At 38.7% G+C, this 17,908-nt stretch overlaps 1 protein-coding gene across 2 annotated transcripts in view; it reads right to left on the bottom strand.

The window, feature by feature from the left end:
* Positions 1-17,908, bottom strand: part of Trim24 (tripartite motif containing 24) — a 105,118-nt gene that overhangs the window by 33,768 nt on the left and 53,442 nt on the right. For both annotated transcript variants that reach the window (XM_008823478.2, XM_008823477.3), the window contains exons 4-7: positions 16,006-16,138; positions 9,526-9,642; positions 7,388-7,502; positions 4,257-4,403 (exon numbers count right to left, since the gene is read on the bottom strand). In XM_008823478.2, coding sequence (XP_008821700.1) covers positions 4,257-4,403; positions 7,388-7,502; positions 9,526-9,642; positions 16,006-16,138 — 512 coding nt within the window. The remainder of the gene's footprint in view (positions 1-4,256; positions 4,404-7,387; positions 7,503-9,525; positions 9,643-16,005; positions 16,139-17,908) is intronic.

The raw sequence follows: 17,908 nt of genomic DNA, 5'->3' as shown, positions 1-17,908 counted from the left end.
TTCCAAGAACAGACCTGTGTTGCTCATCAGGTAAACAGTGGGAGTGTTTCAAGACACAAGCTGAGTAGCTCTCAGCTGCCCTGATCAACCAGAACTAGGTAGGGTGGAACACACAGCAAAGTTTTCTGTGGGTTAGAGTTCATTCCAGACAGCCTAGCTTATGTGCTCCCAGGGCCAGGCTGATGCTGAGCACTGGTTCTCAGGTACCCTTTGAGAAGTCCACTCAGGGCAGGGCAAGTCATGAAGGTCCCACAGAATCCACTGCCCATACTATGGGTTCCCAAGACCTACTCCTATGTACAATCACACACCTGGCTCAGTCTCCTGACTCTCTTCAGCTGTGAAGTTAAAGTGAGCTCTACCGCATTCCCTGTTTCTGAGCAGAATCCCACTACAAATATTTGTCAGTGGGTTTGTTTTGAAGGTATGCTGCTAGGGAAAAGACAGGCAATGGCCAGAATAGCATGACTACAGTGAGATCCAGGGAAAAGTAAAATACAGACTGTTGTTCCTCAAGACACAAGTTTAGGCATGACCTTCTTAGGATGGCTCCCAATTATAGCACCACAGTGACACACTGGGAAACAGCATTTCTCCAGCTGCAGCCTGCTACACAGACCTCAGGTAAGCTAAAGTCAGGCAGTCTTACGCTGTACATACATTTCTGTGCAAATTGTGCCCAGTAACTCTCTCTCTTTCCTTTCCTGTTACACTCACACCATCACCATGCATTTGGTTCTAATTAGCCTTCTTACCCACTGTTTTAATGCCCAGAGTCTCTGGGTCTCTTCATTAATTTCTGTATGTGCAATATTTAACCTCACTGCATTCCTACAGTTATCCAGCTTGCAGCATGGCTTTTGTCTAGTTGTTTAGATTCTGAATTTCAGGAAGGGAAAGGAGGAAAAAGAAGGGAGGGAAAGACAGAAGGGAGGGAGGGGTTGATTGTTTCTAGCCTGCGCTTCTAAACACCCTCAACAGTTCATATATTTATCTACCGCCACTAAAATGGAGCTCCTTAAGGGCAGAGTTTGTCTTTAATTTCGGTCCCTCACTACTCAGAATGTTGTCTGCCATATGACAAGCATTCAACAAATATTAAATAAATTTCTCTAAATTGCTACATTATCTCAAACAACCCTAGTAAATTTTGACTAAAACATATTAACTTATTCTGGAGACTGTGCAAAACAGCACAATACAGAGTGCCTTTCCCAAGTTTTACTTGTGATATCATTTAACATTTCTGATTATATATTATACTCAGGAAAAGTTAACCAAAAAAAACAAAAAACAAAAAAACTCCAAAAAACACCTAAGAACTAGTATTAGTAATTATACTCGTAATCAGTAATTTTTTTCTCATTAACAATCAAATAGGGGCTAAAAATATGGTCAGTTGGTAGAGTGCTTGTCTAGCGTGCACAAGCTCTAAGTTCCAGCCCTAGTACCAAATAACCTGAGCATAGGAGCACATGCCTCTATCCCCAGCCATCAGGAGGTGGAGGCAGGAGGATTTAGAAGTCAAATTCAGCCCTGACTACATAGCCTAGAGGCCAACATGGGCCATTTCACAGACACAAAACAGCTATCTCATCTCTACAGAGGTTTAAAACTTTAAATTCAGCATTTCTGTGCTCCCAATTCTAATGTCTGCATGTCACCTACACTTCTAACAGATGTTACCGTCGCCTCATTTTTTCACCATCAATCTTTCACTGAGCTCCCTCCTATACTGTCAAGTAGAGTCACACCAAGTTCTGTTCAAAGTCTTAGTATTTGAGTGCCATTTTTACACAGAACTGTTGGTTTTCCTTCTCTCATTGTGTTCATTCATTCAAAGTCTAAACCAGACTTGATGGTATGTGTTTATAGTCTAGGCGCTCTGCGCTCTGGAGCCTGAGGCAGGAGAATCACCCTTGGTGAAACAGAAAGACAACTATGCTTCAGGAGAGAGAGAAAAGCTTTCCAAGAAAAGGCATTAGTACTTAGGCAAAACAGCATGACATGTTCTGAGTTGGTAGACTAAAGAAGAGGTGGCACTCAGGAAACAAAAAGGCACTTGACTGTTGAGCTAGGAGGAGGCTAGGCAGTGGCTGATCCTTTACTGCTTACTCCATATTTTTCTAATCATTTACTAGAGAAATATTTACTGCTAATAAAAATGACTGTTTTACTTTTTTAGTCTCTCAATGTTTTTCTTGCCTTCTAAATACACAAATTACAGATTTAACAGATAACAGAAGAATGCTAAGGAAATACTGTGGAGCTTAACACAGTATAATACAAAGTATAGCATATCATAAAGAATGGACTTCTGAATGAAGTCTATCATTTCACAGGGCTTAGTCAATCTTTTTCATTCCTATCATGAAAAAGAACTAAATTAAAAAACAGACGAGGCTGAGTCTGCATAGCCAAGAAAATAATCGAAAAGGCACCATAAGATCAGGAGAAAATATTTGCAATACATACACATGTATACATCCATAAGAGGGGGGAATAGGGTGGTTTACAAAATAATTGAACAAAAATTTCCCCAAAGACAAGATAAAATGTCCAACAGGGGTCTAGAGATGGTTCAGTAGTTAAGAGTACATAATGCTCTTGCAGAGGAGCCAAGTTCAGTTCAAATATGGAAACATTATGAAGGCTCTTCAGAAAATATCAACTGGAACTACCATAGGCCTGACCAATCCCATTACTGGATAAACTCTCAAATACCTGCTAGAGACATTTGAGCTTCCATGTTTACCTGTTTTTCATGCCAGTCAAGATAGAAAAACAACTCACATGTCTACTGACAGAAGAATACTGTGACAGAGATACATATATACAGATGTATACATTTTCATATATGTATCGATCTCATGCACAATGGACTTTTAGCTATTAAATAGGAAATCCTGCCATTTGTGACAACATAAATTCATAGATTACTAAGTGAAATCAGCAAACTGAAATTTAACATAAAATTGTCTTGTGATCTTCTATGCCAATCTTTAAAAAAATTAAAAAAGTTAAACGTGTATGAAAAGAGTAGAATACCAGGAACAGGAAGAGGCAGATAATGTGAAAAAGTAGGTCAAAGACTGATTTCCAAGTAACAGAGGAGGTTTATACTGTATTCTTTTTCCAGTTATATACTATTGCAGTAAAAACAAAGATTCATCATGAAGAGATGTCACTTGAATACAATTCATGATTAGAATTTTAGAAATGCTTATGTCAGTACTGTAATCATCAATATTTGACCACATTTTGAGACCTGCTGTAAAAATGACTTTAAAGTATCTTAAAAAAAAAAAAGTAATTATTAAGTAAATAAAATGTGTAACACAGATTTCTGCCACTTGATTCCAAAGAACAGAATGGGTGACAAATGATATGGATGTCTCAAAACTTCAGACTTTAAATATCTGTTGACTCTTTTCAACCCACATCCAGTGGCTAAATTTTTCCTAGAGTCCTGTTGCTCAAACCTTAGTCAGCAGTCCAGCAGCATCAACACCATTTGGAAGCTCAACAGAAACGTAGTATGGTCCGTGCCAAATATACTAAACAGAGAGCTTCAAGCACAGTGGCCATTATTTTCAGTAATTTCACCAAATCCTAGACTACGTTATATGTAAATGGCCCTTCAGAATAATGCTGATGGGGATCAAAGACCCCATGGGAGGATTCTAATCATAGCGTGAACCTTGGTGATACCTCTTTCCAATGTGATGCTAAGGCATGTCACCTTATTTCATCATCTGTATGGTAGGGATGGGTGTCTAATAAAAAGGCCATAAACATTTCAATGTTACATGAAAAATACTTTGACTTAGATATTGGCGTGCTGTAGGTGATAAGTGTTAGTATCAATATTTCTTAACTTTTGCATTAAGTTAATTTGCCATGAAGAATGAAAATTTTGGGGAAAAACCAAATAGAAGTGCTATCAGGAAATTACAATTAAAGCCACACCAAAATTATGCCTAGTAAAAATATTTTTTAAAATGAAATTGCATCAACTGAAATTAAAAACAGGTAAAAAAAACAATTAAGTATAAACAGATGGTCCATCTTAGTTTTGTTGTTGTTTTATTTTTGGACAGTGTTTTGTTTTGCTGCCCAAGCTGGCCCTGAACTTCTGTGATCTCCCGCCTCAGCCTTCTGAATGGCTGGGACTATAGAGGTGTGCACCAGGTTTATGTCTGAATATCACATCCCAATTCTGCTGTTCACTGTACACATCTTATGCTTCATCTTACCAGCCGCTTGCTGTACAGCAGGGCCGTACTGCTGCCACTGGAAACTGCCCACTTGGAAAAGTGCATTACATGCTCTAACTGCTTAGACAGTCCAGTCACTTCCTGTTGTTGCTGCATGAGTTTCATGCGATGGTCCTTTGCAAGGCTCTGAAAAGAACAGTTTTAAAATTAGTCTACACTTGACATTCATTTCAATGGCTATTTTCAGATAACCAACTCAGAATACGAACCCACTCTATGTATTCAATTGATAGCAACAAAAACAAAAATCTTAAGAGCCATAGTGGTAGGGCAAGTGGATCTCTTTAGATCAAGGCCAACCTGGTCTACATAGTAAATTCCAGGGCAGCTAGGTCTCAGGGAGACCTCATCTTAAAAAAACAAAAAACAAACAGAAACTTAAGCATTATCCCTTGTAATACAAAGGATCACTTCTAAAACCCAAGTGTTGCCCTCAACCACTAAGCCTTCTGGGTTTTCAGCCTGTTTAGGAATCTTGCCAAATTAAAAAAAAAAAAAAAAGCAAGCAAGAAATAGCTATAACACATTAAATGTTAAATTCAACATACATAAAAACAGACCCACCATCCAGCAATGCATTCAAGTTATCAACTCATCACAAGACTCAACCAACCACACAATTTCACCTTTTTAGAAATTCTAGTTCCAACTGCAACTGAGTCAAAGTATTTTTCACTTAACACTGAAATGTTTATGGCCTTTTTATTAGACACCCATCCCTACTGTACAGATGATGAAATAAGGTGACATGCCTTAACATCACATTGGAAAGAGGTATGACCAAGGTTCATGCTATGATTAGAACCCTTCCATGGGGTCTTTGATCCCCCATCCTTTTGCAAGAGCAGCCAGTGCTCTTAACGACTAAGTCATCGCTCCAACTCCATTTAATGCATTTTTAGAAAAGCTACATAAAAGCAGAATATTCAGTCACAACATGACACCACCCCCGAGAAAGGGGTCAGAATATGATTTCTCAACAGAAAAAAAATGTACTTAGAAAAGACAGGACCATCAAAAATGGAAGGCACTGCATTTGGGTTATTTTAAAGGTCTTTAAAAACCCCATTCATGACTCAGTAAGAAAACGATAACATGGCTTTCTATTGGCTTAGACAATTAGAAAAGTTTACAAGTCAAACTGCTACATTCTAATATGAACTTGCATTCTCATTAAAGAGTGAACATCGAAGGCTGGAGAGATGGTTTAGTGGATTAAGATCACTGGCTGCTCTTGCAAAGGGACTGGGGTTTAATTCCAGCACCAACATAGAGGCTAACAACCATTCATAACTCTAGTTCCAAGGGATCCAATGACCTCTTTTGGCCTCCATGGGCACATGACCCAGGTCACACATATGCAGGCAAACACTCATACACATAAAATAAAAATAATAAATTAAAAAAAGAGTGAATGTCAATATCTGCCTAGTTAGCACCAAACTTGGGAAATATACATGAAAACTGAATGAGCTAGCTACTGGAGAGACTATTAACAGTCAATGACTTTGTCTTATCTAATTTAAGTCTGAGTCAACAGAAGATAATTTATCTACTAGGCTACTTTTAATCTCTGTGAAACATAGTTGAAACACAACTTTTTTGAGACTTTTGAGAGGACTGCAAATTAAGAATAAGCAGCTCTTGTCTTCCAAATTGCTTCTTGACTACATTCTTTCCCATGAACATACAAAAAGAACACCAAAAGACCACTGTAAGTTCACATATAGCATGCCAGTTGTAACCTCATTATTTGAACTCAAGGCTTTTGTTATTGCCCTTCATGAGTTTATAAGATGATCAAAATAGTAATTTTTGTGCTGTTTTTATCTGCAATTAGAAACTACCATCGTGCCTTGAACATCACATTTCATATGCTGCTCTTAAAATTAAAACTATTAAGGTAGGTGTGGTGGTACAGGCCTGTAAACTCCTACATTGAGGAGGCTGAGGCAGGAGGATTAAAGTTCTAGGATACCCTGGCTGCACAGGGAGAAACTGTATTTAAAAAAAAAAAAAAAAAAGTCGGGTGTGGTAGCACACACCTTTAGCCCCAGCCTGGGGGGGCAGAGGCAGGCAGATCTCTGAGTTCAAGGCCTGCCTGGGGCTATAGGAAGACCCTATCTCAAAAAGACCCCCCCCCAAAAAAAAAGGAAGAAAAAAAGACTATACAATGTTGAGGGTAAGAGCCACATTATGCCTTTTTGTTGCTGTTGCTTTGAGACAGGATCTTCAGTATGTAACCCTGGCTAGCCTGGAACTCATGTATACCAGGCTGGTCTTGATCTCAAAGAGATCCACCTGCCTCTGCCTGTCAAATGATAGAACTATAGGCACAAGCCACCATTCTTAACTATTTCTCACGAGGTTAATTAAATATGAAGTTATGTATTACTAACAATGGGATATATGAAAGGTATTTTTATCATTGTGCAAGCATCATAGTGTACAGATGGTCCCATGAGGTGACTGGATCATATAACCTTAGAAAACCATTATTTATATATGTAGTTTGCTGTTGACAGAAACATCACTATGTGTTGTAGGGCTGTATTTGAAAATAATGAATATTGTATCTTTCTAGAAAATTCTGTTGAATTCTAACCCTTTAATGATGCAATAGCTATCACTTCCATAAATCTTTTTAAAAAATATTTTATTATTTTTATTTTATGTGTATGAGTGTACTGCCTGCATGTATGTAAGTATACCCATGTCGCACAATGCCACAGAGGGCTTCAGATTCCCCTGGAACTGGAGCTAAGGACGGTTTGTAACCGCCATGTGGGTGCTGGGAATTGAACCAGGGTCCTCTGCAAGAGCTGTCAGTGCTCTTAACCGGTGAGCTGTCTCTCCATCCCCACTTCCATGAATCTTAAGATGGCTCATCAAACATTCACAGACCTCCTCCTGAATAAGGCTTTAAGTTTTGTGTTGTAAAGTCAACAATGGAGGAGCAAGAAGTCTGTAGTGTACAAAGTTACATAGAAACTGGTTAAAGAAGAAATACTAGTAAATCATAAATGGCAAAGAATTGACCTCAAACTCACAAACCCATTGGACAACACTGTCAGATCACTACAACATACTACTCCCAGGCAGTAACTTACCTCTAGCTGGTGCAGAAGAGCTTTTCCTTTTTTATTTATTTCAACCATCAATGTAAAGATAGCAACTTTAATATCCTGTTCCACCTGCTTCTGATTTTGATTTACTTCAATTATTCTGAAAATTAAATGAAAGAGGGAGAACATCTAAAATTGATGGCAGATTTTTTTTCAAGTACTTAAATCAATACTCTTACTTAAAACGATGGGGTGGGGAGAGTACACAAAACCTAAGCTCTATAAACAAGACTAAGCAAAATTATGATTCAGAATAATTTCTGCTGTGTAAATGTGATATTCTGATCTCAAGCATCTGAACTGAGATACTGTTTTCACTATAACTGAATAAAGTAAAAACACAAAAATATTAGTTTACCACTTTTAATACTCTATTTACCATGGCTAGGGAAATGGCTCAGTTGTTAAAAAGCACTTGCTCTGCAAGCATGAGGACAGGAATTTGAACCTTTAGAATCCATGTAAAATGACAGGTGGTGTGGAGCCCCACCTATAATTTCAGCCTCAGAAGGTGGGGACAGGATTCCCAGAGCAAACTAGACAGCAGGACCAGACTTATCAGCCAGTTTTGGATTTGACTGAAGACCTGGCCTCAATGAATTAAGTGCAAGAGCCATTGAGGAAGATTCCTGATACCAACCTTGGAACATCACCTGCACACATACAAATATGTATGTGAAACAGCATACACATATGCAAACACACACAAAACCACTCTCTCTCACACACACACACACACACACACACGGAAAAAAATTACCTTGAAATAAGCAGCAAAACAGCTAATTTATGTTTCATCAACTAATTATTTTTCTTTCTTTGATTAGAGAAAAATAGGAATGCTTTCTCAGGGAGATTAAGTGGACAGAAAGAAAAGATAACACCAAATAGCACAGTACCAGAAGAGCTTTACAGAAGTCAGAAATGCTCCTCCAAACGCTGTGAAATTCTCTTGCCTGCTTCTCTAACAGCTATTTTCTAAAACTTGAGACCACAGTAGCAGAGATTTTATTATCTGTTGGAAATTCTTCAGTCAATATCGCTCCAGAATTAGGGAAATCAGGTAGGTGTACAGAGCAACTTATCTCAGAAAACTCAACTAGCTTAAGGGGCTGGAGAGATGGCTCAGCAGTTAAGAGCATTGGTTGCTCTTGCAGAGGACCCAGATTCAGTTCCCAGCACCCACATGGTGGATAACAACTATTCCTAACTCCAGTTCCAGGGGATTGAACCCCCTCTTCTGACATCTACAGAGATTGCATGACACAGGTGGGATACACCATACACATAAAGATAAATCTTTTTTTTTTTTAAAAAAAAAAACTAATTTAAATCTTCACAGTGGTAGAATGGGTTGATGGGGAAAACACTGCCATATGCCAAAGACAGTAACATAATTTAAAGAAATCTAAGTGGGCAGACAGTTCACTGTCTGTCAGATCTTTGCCTATTATGCATGAGGCCCTGAGTTCAATCCACCAAAGAAGAAAGGAAAGACAAAAAGGAAAGGAAAGGGCAATTAGCACCTACCCAAAGATTTGATTTTTTTTTTTTTTTTTTTTGTCTTTTTGAGACAGGGTCTCCCTGTAGCCCCAGCTGGCCTGGAACTCACTATGGAGACCAGGCTGGCCTTGAACTCACAGAGATCCTCCTGCCTCTGCCTCCTGAGTGCTGGGACTAAAGGTGTGCACCACCACGCCCAGCAAGATTTGATTTTTTTACTAGTTACAATTCAGAAACCAAAGTCCTTTCATACAATAACATTACTATTTTTTTAAGGGGGTGGGGGAGGCTCACTCCTATATTCTAGCACTGAGAGGCATAGGGAGGAGCATCAGAAATTCAAGGAGAGCCTTAGCTCATACAAAGGCTACCATAAGCTACATGTGAGGTCTCAAAAAACAAAAAAGAATTACAGAAATTACTATTTTTTTTTTAATGGGGACTAGAAAAGTGGCTCAGCAGTGAAGAAAAAGCATTTAACCCAGAGGTTCCAGAAAAGCCTTACCAACTGCAAAATGCTTGACATCCAAAAGCTTACCTCGTATTTCAGAGTGAAGTCTCCTTCTAGAAATGAAGACACTATATATAAATGAGTTACTGTCTCATAAATGGAAATTTACCTGTTTTGGATCTGATTTCCTGTATATTTTATGTATTTTGTTTTTTCCATCAGCTTGGTGATAAGTGTATCTATGATCACTTTTTGGTTCTGAAAAGCTTCTTCTATAAATTGATATCTGAAAAATAATAAATAACTTCATACAAACATCTATACAAAGAAAGTCCAAAAGTTACAAAAAAAAAAAACGCCAAAACTATGATTAAGACATAATACGGTCTGGGAGGATGGTTCAATGGTTAAGAGAGCTCACAACTGCCTGTACTCCAGCTTCAGGGGATCCAAAACCCTCTTCGGGTCCCTGCAGGCCACACCCACTCACCTACTCACATCAACACTCACAGTTGCACACATACAAAGAAAGTCCAAAAGTTACAAAAAAAAAAAACGCCAAAACTATGATTAAGACATAATACGGTCTGGGAGGATGGTTCAATGGTTAAGAGAGCTCACAACTGCCTGTACTCCAGCTTCAGGGGATCCAAAACCCTCTTCGGGTCCCTGCAGGCCACACCCACTCACCTACTCACATCAACACTCACAGTTGCACACAAATAAATAAATCTTTAAAAAGGGGGCTTCTGTGTAGACTTGCCCAAAGCGGTAGTAACACATTTTATACATAAGGCAGTTGAGCAGCACTGGAGAACCCTCACGGTCCACACGGAATTCCCCAGTCGAAGTATAGTAGTCATTTTCTTTGATATGTCTTCCTGTATCTGTGCTACCTCCAATCCGGACCATCCAAAGAAACTTGTTGATATCTACAGAAAAAAAGAAAAGATTATTGCATCAGAAAGACTGCTAGATCTAAATAACTCAATGAAAATATCACTATTTCTAAGGGAATTTCTCATCACATTCTTCTAATAGGAAATAACATTTAACTCTATAAAAATAGGGAACGCAATGTATGAGCAAAACAACCCCCTACCCTCAATATACAACTTTTATTAGAAATTGTTAGGCCAGTCATGGTGGTGCATGCCTAATCGCAGCACTCAGGAGGCAGAGGCAGGTGCTAGCCTGGTCTACATAGGGAGTTCCAGGACAGCTAGAGCTAGTTTACATTGTTAAAAAAAACAAAACAAAACAAAAAAAAAAACAAAAAAAAAAACAGGGCAGGTTTACCTATCTTCTCAAATTATTCCTCAGGGAATGTCTTTAGATATTATTTCAAGAGTGCTGTAAAGACAAACACCTGTCATTCATAGCTTTAGATCCAGCAAAAAGCAAAGATATTTCTTGGTAAATATGCTAAGGTATTAAATATTCCATGATTTTACAACCATAAAAGTTTCCTGTGAGGGCCGGGCATGGTAGCGCATGCCTTTAATCCCAGCACTTGGGAGGCAGAGGCAGGTGGATCTCTGTAAGTTCAAGGCCAGCCTGGTCTACATAGTTCCAGGTCAGCTGGGGCTACAGGGAGACCCTGTCTCAAAAAGACCAAAAAACAAAAATTTCCTGTGAAAAACACTTTCAGGATCATTTCTAAATAGTAATCATCTTTCTTGTACAAATCACAAACTTATGTCTTTGGGATAAAGGCAGTTAATGTACGATTTTAAGAGTGTTATGCAGTACCATCTGTGGCCAGAAGAGGGAGTCATGTCACCTGGGACTGGGGTTGAGGAAGGGTGTTACCAACATGTGCATGCTGGGAACAGTACCTGGGTCTCCTGAAAGACCAGCGAGTACTCTTAACCACTGTGCCATCAATCCAGCCCTGACGCTGTATCTTTTGATGAAGCCCTAAATAATAATAAACGATACATAGGATACAGCATTCATGAAGAGTATTTACGTGGAGGTCAAGATGCTGTACTTCAGCAAACCATAAATGAGGATACAAGAGAAACAGGGGCAAAGAAGGACAAAAATGTGGATCATATGAAGAATTTTAGGGCTGGCAAGATGGCTTAGTGGGTAGAAATGCTTGCCACTAAATCTGGCACCCTGAGTTTGATTCCCTGACCCACATGGTGGAGATAAAGAGCTAACTCCTGCAAGGTGTCCTCTCCTCTCTAGATATGAACTGCTTCCCCCACCCTACCGAATAAATAAAATTAAAAAAAAAAACAAAACCCTTTAATTAGACTTGGGTATGGTGGCACATGCCTGTATTATCAGCACTTAGGATGAGACAAATATTGTCATGAATTCACGATCAGCCTCTAAGTTCCCAAAACAAAAATTTCATTTAACTTTTCACAAAATTTATAGTTATCTAAATTAACATTTTATACACACATACACACAATTTTAAATGTAAGTATAAATCAATGTTTTGCAGGAGTTAGAAAAAATTGGTATAATTGATTCTACTGGATTTCCTTTGTACATAAAGATCAGATCATGTGTGAATAAAGACATTTTAGGGCTGGAGAGATGGCTCAGCAGTAAGAGTACTAGCTACTCTTGCAAAAGACCCAGGTTCAGTTCCCAGCACCCATATAGTGGCTAACAACTGTCTATAACTCCAGTTCCAGAAGACCTGACACCCTCTTCTAATCTCCGCAAGCACTGCACAACACAGGTGCACTTACATACATGCAGGCAATAAACTCATACACATAAAAAATAAAAATAAAGCTGGACGTGGTGGCACATGTCTTTAATCCAGCTGAGGCTTCAGGGAGACCCTGTCTTAAAAAGACCAAAATAAATATTTTTTTTTTTTTAGATTTCTATAGTCTTTTTAAAAATTTTATTATTTTTATTTTATGTGTATGAGTGTATTGCCTGCATGTATGTGAGTGCACCCATGTCATGCAATGCTGCAGAGGTCAGAAGAAGGCTTTGGATTCCCCTGGAACTAGAGTTAAGGACAGTTCGTAGCCATCATGTGGGTGCTGGGAATCAAACTCGGGTCCCCTGCAAAAGCAGTCAGTGCTCTTAACCGCTAAGCCATCTCTCCAGCCCCATAAATAATTTAAAAAAAAATAAAGACATTTGAAATTTCTTAGGGCACAAATTTTTGTTTTATAATCTCAATTTTTCCCCCCCTTACTACACTGTCAGGGAGCTCAGTAGTTACCCAGTATTAATAGAACTGGTGAAAATAGTCATCCTTATGTAGTTTCTAATCTCCATGCAAAAACTTTCATAGCTGAGACTGTAATTTACTTTTACTTGTATTCAGAGAAGTTTGTAAAAAAGAAAAAGTGATGTTTTTACTTATTTTTTATGTACATTAATGAGGTCATTGGGGCCTGCAGTTTTCTTTGTAGAAAGTTTTAAATTATGAAATCATAATAAAGGACTATCCAATTTTCTATTTTACTTTAGTTCCAGAAAAGCTATATTTTCTAACAATACTCCCACTTCTTTTCCTTCTCTCTTTCTCCCCATCCTCCCTCCCTCTCTTGGCCACCATGACATACGCATTCTTCCCTTCTACACACTCACCACCATCATGTTCTGCCTCACTTCAGGCCAAAAAATAAGAGAACCACCAAACCACAGATGGAAACTTCTGCAAACATCGAAGAGTTACTTGTTGCCCAGGGCTGGAGGTATAGCTCAGTCAGTAGGATTGCCTAGCATGCATGAGACCCTGTGTTCTATCCCCAGCAACACATAAACTTATCAGTGGTACATACTGTAATCTGATCACTTGGGGGGCAGAGGCAGGAGTTCAAGGCCAGCCTCTACTACTCAGTGACTTTAAGACCAGCCTGAGCTATATGACACTGCCTTTTTTAAAACAAAACAAAACTCCCACACACATTCTCCTCTTAGGTTGCAATTTTGTATATACTGCCAGGTACTTTAAAGTCTTATAAATGGAAAGCAAACTTACAACACTAACATATACATCTCTGCTGATTTTTAAAAAATTTTATTTATTTTTATTTTATGTGTATGCATGTATTGCCTGCATGTAGGTAAGTGTACCTGTGTCATGCAATGCCCGTGGACGTCAGAAGAGGCTGTTGGATCCCCTGGGACTGGAGTTATGGACAACTGTTAGCTGCCATGTGGGTGCTGGGATTCGAACCCGGGTCTTCTGCAAGAACAACCAGTGTTCTTAACCTCTGAGCCATCTCTCCAGCCCCATTTTTTAGTCTGTTTTGTCAACTGTACCAAAATTCCTCACTATGTGTTTATTAGTTTGAAGTCTTACTTTTTTGGGGCATTAAGTTTATGACTGATATAAATTAAGAACTGTTAAATCGCTTAGGTTAAATCTTTTGATCATATAAGGGTTCCCTTTGATATAGCCTGAAGCACTATCCTGTAATTTGCAATATTTTTTTCATTTACATTTATTATAACTGTGAATGTGTTTCTAAATCAACCAAGCATCTTATTTTACTGCATTTGGGTTTGTCTTTGTCGTGTCTGTCTTAATTTCACTTTTCTGGCCTAGTTCCAGCTAGTTAATTTTTCCATATTTCCTCCCCCACTGTCATGGTAAATATTTTTTTCTGTTCTTTCAGTGGCTATAATTTTCCAATCTATTGTTGCATATGTGCCCTGTGTGTGCTTCTGTGTGCCATATCATGTGTACACAGGTCGCATGTTATTCTGTGGAGTTCGTTTTCTCCTTCCACCTTTATGTGGGATCCAAGTATCAAATTCAAGTTGCAGGACTGTACAACCAGTGCCTTTACCCACTGAACCATCTCCTTGCCCTGCAAATACTTACAAAAGATACTTAGCTCATATTCAAGAAGTCCTATAATCCTCAAGCATGATAATTAGAAAGTAATATTTTTGAAATGCAAAAAGAACAAATGCAAACCTAGAATTCTGTACCTAAGGAACACATCCTTTTTATTATTTTTAAATTATTTTAGATATTTACAGAAAGCTGCATACAAAGACACACAGGGAAGGCAGGGTGAGACCTGCAAACAGAAAAATACAACAAATGTTAACACTTTGTTCTTTTTCCCAGATACAACAGCAATAACATTAAAAACATTAATTTCTTTGATTTATTTATTTTTATTTTATGTGTATGAGTGTTTTGGCTGCATGTATGTAAGTGTGCTCATGTCGTGCAATGCCTGTGGAGGTCAAAAGGGCATCGAATCCCCTGGAACTAGAATTATGGACAGCTGTTAGCCACCATGTGGGTGCTGAGAATTGAACCTGGGTCCTCTGCAAGAGCAGTCAGTGCTCTTTACTGCTGAGCCATCTCTCACATTCTTAAATGAAGGTGAAAGATAATCAGATAAAATAGACTGGTGACTCTATCTCTGGTAAATTCTCAGTAAAGTACACTTTAAGTAGATGAAAAATAATAGGAGATACATAAAGGAATAAAAATTAGAATCATAGGAGCACAATTAAATGACTATTTGATGATAGGATTTTATAATATCTCAAGTAGTCTGAGCCAGTGAAGATGCTCAACAGGTAAAAGCACTTGGTGTTCAAGTCTTACAACCCGAGTTTGATCCCTGGAACCCAGTAGGAGAGAACTGACTCCCTGAAGTTGTGACAAACAGGTACTCATACATACCTTACTAATAAGTAAGCTGAATACATACACACACACACACACACACACACACACACACTTTTTTTTAAAGAGAAAGATGGGGCTCGAGAAATGATGGCTCAGCAGTTAAGAGCAGAACCAAGAGGACCCAGGTTTAGTTCCCAGCACCCATATGGCAGCTAACAACTGTCTATAACTATAGTTCTAGAGGATCTGACACATTCTCCTGGTCTCCTTGGACACTGCACAACATAGGTAAATTTACATGCAGGCAAAATACTCATACATCAAAAAAATCAATTAATTAATTATAAAAAAGGAGAAAAGTGGCTGTTGATGGCACATTCAATCCCAGAACTCAAGAGGCAGGCAGATCTCTATGAATTCAAAATCAGCTTGTCTATCAGAAAGGGCTGCCTTGTAAGAGCAAGTGAGCAAGATCTGAGAGAGAGCAAGAGGGTAAGAAAGAGAATAAGAGGACAAGAGAGAAGGGGAAAGGGGAGGGGAAGCAGGGAGGGCAGAGGGTAGAAAGGAGGGGGCAGAGAGGACAGGGGTCGGGGGGAAGGGGTCTGGGGGCAGGGCACAGAGGGCAGAGAGCAAAGACTGAAGTGTGAATTTTTAAAAAGTCTCAACATGGGTACGCTTACACACGTAGGCAAAACACTCACACAAATAAAACAAACATAAATTTAAAAAAAGTCTACCTTCGTGATACTAGCAACTCATACCATGAATTTCAAAACAGCATATTACGTCAATGGATATGTGTAAATCATTTTTTAGCTATCATTATCGGGGGAGGTAGGGCGTCAAGATGCTGCTAACCAATGCATGGTATTCCTCCAAAAAACTGTGAAGCCCAAAATATAAACAATACGGAAACTGAGAAACCCCAGTTTGAGCTAGCATGGTACAGGCTAAACATGACACATATGCAAACTGCCATTCATTCAAATGAAGTAACAGTCATTCTGTAAGCCACATAAACGTGCACTACAGATCTGTGCACACAGTGAAAGATGCTGGTACCTATGTTCTTTGTGTTCTAGAAGTTGGCAATCTCGACAGGTCAGTTTGTCACATGTCTCACAGTAAAGCTTCAACTGCTCCTTTTTATGGAAAGGACAAAACACTGGTCGCTGACTGGTCACACCAACTGCCTCTGTAGAAACGGAAGGCAAAAAGATTAATATAGTTGAATAGTAAATCATTATTAGATGGCCCATTTATACCTAATTCCATTGATGTAAAAGAACTACACGATTCCATCAACACAGTAACTGCCACTGCATTACAGATTCTTAAACATTAAATATTTTCCATGGCTCAGTGTGTAAAGGCATCTGCAGCCAAATCTGACACCTGAGTTCAATCCCTAGAACCCCTGTGGTGGAAGGAGAGAACTGACTCCTACGAGTTGTCCTCATGGCATTTGCATGCACACAATATTTTAATCGTCATAAAAAAATTTTCAAGTATTTCTTAAATGACATTTCACTTTAATTCATAATTTAACAAGTGATTTAAAAGGTTAAATGTATAATTTTAAAGGCTTAAAAAGACAGTCCTGATGAGTATACACTGTTTCCATCCAATATGAAGGGAGATTTGTCAAAGGTAGAAAATCTAATAAAATATAAGCTGAGCTGGGCATGGTGGTATATACCTGCAATCCCAGCACTCAGGAGGCTAAGACAGGATGACCAAAAGTTTCAGACTGACCTAAGTAAGCTACAAAAGTAGCTATCTCAGCAAATACACACATATACATGCACACCCACCCAAACGGAAAATATGTTATTTCCCTATTTTCATAAAAAGAAAATAGCCATGAAAACTATTATATTGTCAGTATTAAGCTAGAGTTAGTCATGTAACTTCTTACTAATTTTCTAGTGTAGAATTCAAATTGAAAAATACTTATCAAGTAGAAAATTGAGATTATAATGGTTGCTGATATTACAAGTGAAATATAAATATTTCAGAAAAAATTCTACACTCAGAGGTAACTTTGGCTTTTTTGGGAAGGAGGGGTTTATTTGTATGGGTGTTTTACCTGCATGTATGTAAGTGCACCAAGTATATACAATGCCTGCAGAAGTCAAAAGAGGGTGTTGGATCTCCTGGAATTGGAGTTACAGATGGTTGTTAGCCACCATGTGGTGCTGGGAAACAAATCCTGATCCTCTGCAAAAGCATTCAAAGCTTTAAAAAAAATTTTTTTTTAATTATTTTATGGGTATGCATGTAGGTAAGTGTACCCATGTTGTGCAATGCCTGCGGAGTACAGAGAGGCTGTCGGATCCCCTGGAACTGCAGTTACGGACAATTAGCTGCCAAGTGGGTACTGGGATTTGAAGCCAGGTCTTCTGCAAGAACAGCCAGTGTTCTTAACTGCTGAACCATCTCTCTAGCTCCCGCATTCAGAGCTCTTAACTGCTGAGTCATCTCTCCAGCCAGAAAGGTAACTTTAAAAAAAAAATTATTATTTTTATTTTATATGTATGAGTGTATTGCCTTGAATGCATCTGAGTGCACCCGTGTCAGGCAATGCTGTGGAGGTCAGAAGAGGACTTCAGATTTCCCTGGAACTGGAGTTAAGGATGGTTTGTAGCCACCATGTGGGTGCTGGGAGTTGAACCTGGGTCCTCTATAAGAGCAGTCAGTGCTCTTAACCGCTGAGTCATCTCTTTCTCTGAAATCTTTAAACAGATGTCCTGCCTGAGGGGAAGGAGTATAGAGAAACACTCCAGAAATTTCAACTCTTACTTACACTGAGACACTGAGAGAATTGTTTAATTTGAACTCATGTTCAAGAACCAGTTTTCACCATCAGATCAAGTTCTTGAGATACATTTTTAGTGACTGTACATGGATGGCAAGATGACTGTGCTGGATAGCTTTAGTGTCAACTTGACACACCTGGGTTGAG

The sequence above is a fragment of the Nannospalax galili genome, unplaced genomic scaffold, assembly GCF_000622305.1.
Source record: "Nannospalax galili isolate Female #2095 unplaced genomic scaffold, S.galili_v1.0 scaffold307, whole genome shotgun sequence".
NCBI lineage: Eukaryota > Metazoa > Chordata > Mammalia > Rodentia > Spalacidae > Nannospalax > Nannospalax galili.
Note: the sequence above shows the minus strand (reverse complement) of the source record. Positions and strands in the feature narration are given on the sequence as shown.